Raw genomic sequence first — 4339 nt, 5'->3', positions numbered from 1 at the left:
AAAATCAGGAAATAAGAAAAACAGTGTTTTAAAATACAACAAAACCATGATAATGTTTAGATGTGGATGATTAAGTTTTAGGCGTAGTGCAACCAGATTTCTCTAACATTGCGAGGTATCACGACACACAACGTTGTAAATAAACATTTTCAAAATGTAATTTAACCATATTTTATTAATATTATGTTAATTTAAAGTTTTTGTTATTAACAAATACCTTTTAACATCCGGCACAAAATTAAAGAGATCTCAGATCACAATCTACAGTTAGATATTCTCCTACTTAGTATCTTTGGGTGTATTTTGTCACACCGTAGTGATGCAAAGTTCTACACTCTATGGACTAACTTATCAGACACTCACCACACTGATGTTAACATCACCATAAATTGTCTTTTCTACCATGATTGGAGCAACTATTGTCCCACCATTCTTTTGGTCAATTGTGAAGGTAAGCTGATTAGGGATCTGAATTAATAGCCGTCCGAATGATGTAGAATTATTATTATTATTAGTATTATTATGCTGTCGTTGTAGATGGTTGTTAGGCTGTTGGTTTGTCATGTTTTCAGAATGTGTTTGAATGCTCAGCGTCTGAACGTCACCATCTGTTAAAAAAAAAAATTAACAATTAAATACACAACCAAAACCATGTAAACATTATAGTAAAGCTTATTGAAGATTGAGAAACATATTGATTACTAACAAAGTAAATTATACAACTTTTCCTACGTTTGATATTCTTTTTTCTGATTTTTTTCACTATCCTTTATTAATCCTTTTTAATGCTGTTTTCTCTCCATATTTATTCTGTAGTTCCTCTACTGTGTCTTCCAACCTCCCTGTTGTTCCTCTCCAGCTGTGTCAACCAAAGACAAACAGTTAGAAGAATAAAATGTATGTACAATAGCAAAAATAAAGTTAACATAAAATAAACACATTCATACACAAGTTCAAAGTCAATGAACAAGCTGATGCTGCAGTGTTAGAGCACATGATGGACGGTGAACAGACGCACAGCAGGTTAAACCAGAGCTAAAACAATAGTCTATGTTAGGACAAAAGTATCTGATAATAGCTGATAACGGTCATAAAGTGCTAGATAAGGTGCAAGTAGCTAAACTAAACATTTCATATTTGACAAATGTTTTGAGAAATGTTAAACAACTACAAAAATAATCAACTTGTTTCTAATTTCTTTTTTTTTCTAAATTGTGATTTAATGTGAGAGGAGAAGAAACACATAACATGTGTGCATGAATGAATGTGTACAATTTAATAAACGTATTTACCTAACACCCATAAAGTAAATTAAGGCTAAGTTCCTTTTTGTGGACAAAGTGAACTTTGGAGTGCTTACGGGGTCAAAAATAAGTGCCATTTGGAACTCTTTTATCAAAAAAATATATGTTGATAATGATTAGTTATGCCAAATGATAGTTTGGCATGCATGGGATTGGTTGTCCATAGTGAGAGAGAAATACTTTTATTATAGAAATGGCTATTTTTTATTCTATTCTTTAATCCACAAATAAAATAGGTTTTTATACCTGCTCAAGTACAAGTTTCTTCTGTATTAAACAGCGAATCTTCTCAGTCAGATCGTCGCAAGATCTCAGGAATCCTCTCACACTGCTCGTGTTCACGCGTTCCATCGCTGCACTTGTGTGTATGACTCGAACGATTCAAACTTCCATAAAGCGCACCAAAACAGCAGCGCGGAGATGTGACGTCATGTGTCGAGCGGGCGCTCGTAAAAAGCACATCTTTGCATTTCTTCTGAAACAACAATTTTTAACATCACTAGCGCAACACTTATCGTATTCCCGGGTGTGATTGTAATGTTTTGTATGGCGTTTTCTTTACACTCTCCCCGGATATCTGTTTCCTGCAGTTAGCTGTAATGTTAGTGAACTCTAGGTCTTCTCTTTGTTCATATACGACAGTATTCACATGAATTGGCTTGATTTGATAAAATTATGTTTTAAACCATCATCTTCACTTGAGACATTTACATTATACCGTCCTAGTTTTTAAATAGCGCTAAAATGTACATTTTAACCCTTTATGCGGATATGCCGCACAAGGTTCTCTGTTCTCTGGTTCTGTGTTTTTAAAAATAAAGACAAGGATACCTCTTTCTATAAGCGACCCTTAAAATCTGTGCATACAACAAAACACGTGTAGGTGTACGATGATTTATCAGAAAATTACTTTTGTTTGAAGAAATACTTAAATCAGCTGGTGCTTGATAACTATTGAAGTTATGATGCGATATTTATCACGCTTTCATTTTAACTCAATACTCTATGAACTTTAATATCTTGTTGGTCAAATTAACTTAAAGCCTGCGCATCCTAGCTACTTTCTAAATGTGTGTAACAGAACTTATGGTGAACAATTTAGCCATATGTTTTAAACGTGTAATGTTTAAACAAATTTTGTTACTGGACTGAGTGAAAATAATAAACTTCTCCTTTGTTTTTATTATTTATTAAGTTAAATGCAAATGATAGGAAAACTTTAGGATAGGAAAGTACGGACAGCGCCTTTGACCAATCCTCTACATATGGGGCACTTGCGCAGAGAAGGTGCACATTCTTTGCACACAACTAGGTGACCACAGGGGATGAAGACAATGTTCACTTCCTTATCCATGCAAACTTTGCATGTGCGCTCCTCTTGAAGTCTTTTTAACTGTTCCGCCATAGGCAAGTCTGAAAGATCTTGACTCAGGAATGCTGCTTCATTTGTCTGGGGCGTCGAGCCACACTCAAATTCCATCTCTAAAGCAGACTTCACCACAGGATTGTTCTCTTGTTCTCTCACAAATTCTCTTGAGTCGCTGTCTCCATTAGTCAATAGCTGCTCAAATAGTCTTGGCAATCTTGCTTGAATCTGATGAACAAACTCTTGGCCCTTTTCTTGCAAGAGGTATTCACATCTTGGAAACCACTTGGCATGTTCTACCCATGGATCATCACCAGACTCCCAACATCCGAGTACACCATCGCAACAAAAGCACTTCACGTCAACATTACGACCAACATAGTAAAAACCAGCCTTAGCCAATTGGTCTGGTCGAACAGTTATTCTTGAGGGCCAGTAGACAAATGTGAGCAACCTTTCTTCACACCGTTGCATTGCCGATACATTGAAAGGGCTAGATAAAGGTACATTATCTGCACAGTCACCTCGAACGAAACGGCAGTTGGGGTAATGCCTCTGGTGTTCTGATACTGCACGATCTCCCGGTTCCCAGTTGCTAAGCTGGCCTCCACAACTGAAGCAAGCCACTCTGTCGCCCTGGCCAAGGTAGTAGAAACCAGCTTTGGCAAGCTCGGCCGGAGATAATGCAGCAGGAGTCCATTTCTTAAAGGTGTCAAGGCGTTCCTGTTCCCGACACATGCCAAGATTGTGACAAGCCGGAGGGCGCTGGTGAGACATATCCATGTAACCGGGTCTCATTCTGATACTTCGGTGATGGCTGGTGTTGTACCCCTGCATAATGTCTTGTAAAACATCTATGTATCGTCGGGAATTTGTAGCCGTTAAAAATCTCCACATACGACTCTTTAACGTTCTATTAAATCGTTCCACGACGCTGGCTTTCAAATCGGTAGCGGTAGCGAAATGATTAATGTCGTACTTTTTCATTACATCTTGAAATTGTTTGTTAAAAAATTCTTTCCCTTGATCCGTCTGCAATTTCTGTGGCACACGACCCTCTTCGAGTATAGACTCGAACGCTCTAGCGACCTCGGGACCAGGTGACGCGAGTACGCGAGTCCACGCGTACTTGCTAAATACGTCTATGCACGTCAGTAGATATTTATTACCGTCGTTATCCTAGGTGTAGGCGATCATGTCAACTAGATCGGCCTGGAACTGCGTATCGACCCCGTACACAACCACTCTATTTCGTTTGTATTTTATAGGGGCTGTTTTGTGTAATGTGTAAGCATCCTCACCAGCCAGCCATTCTGAAACCTTTTTATCGCTTAAACGGACCCCACTTTCTTTTAAGACGGCGTCCTTTAATCATTTTTTACCCCCTAAAGAGCCGGGGTTGGAGGGTGTATAATAAGCCTTTTTCATGAGCTCCGACATGCTGCCGTTTCAACCGATGCAAAAGAATAACGCGTACATGTGGTTTGAATCAATCTTTTATTAAAAAAGTTACACGATACATGATATAAGTAAACATGGATAAATGATGTTAATATAACACAAGTAAAAATGGATATAATAGAAGATAGTAAAAATGATTATAATACAATATACATGGATATAATAATAATAATGTTAGTACAACAAAATCTAAGTAAAATTGAATATA

The 4339-nt window shown here is 37.5% G+C and overlaps 1 protein-coding gene across 1 annotated transcript; it reads right to left on the bottom strand.

Moving 5' to 3' along the window:
* Positions 1–2523: 2523 nt before the first annotated feature.
* LOC311289857 (putative inhibitor of apoptosis) lies at positions 2524–3453 on the bottom strand (the record flags this gene model as incomplete). Its single annotated transcript, XM_084408102.1, has 1 exon — positions 2524–3453. The coding sequence occupies one exon, from the start codon at positions 3451–3453 to the stop codon at positions 2524–2526; it is 930 nt and encodes a 309-aa protein (XP_084264228.1).
* Positions 3454–4339: the final 886 nt, after the last annotated feature.

This window comes from Rutilus rutilus (genome assembly GCF_951802725.1).
Source record: "Rutilus rutilus genome assembly, chromosome: 4".
NCBI lineage: Eukaryota > Metazoa > Chordata > Actinopteri > Cypriniformes > Leuciscidae > Rutilus > Rutilus rutilus.
Note: the sequence above shows the minus strand (reverse complement) of the source record. Positions and strands in the feature narration are given on the sequence as shown.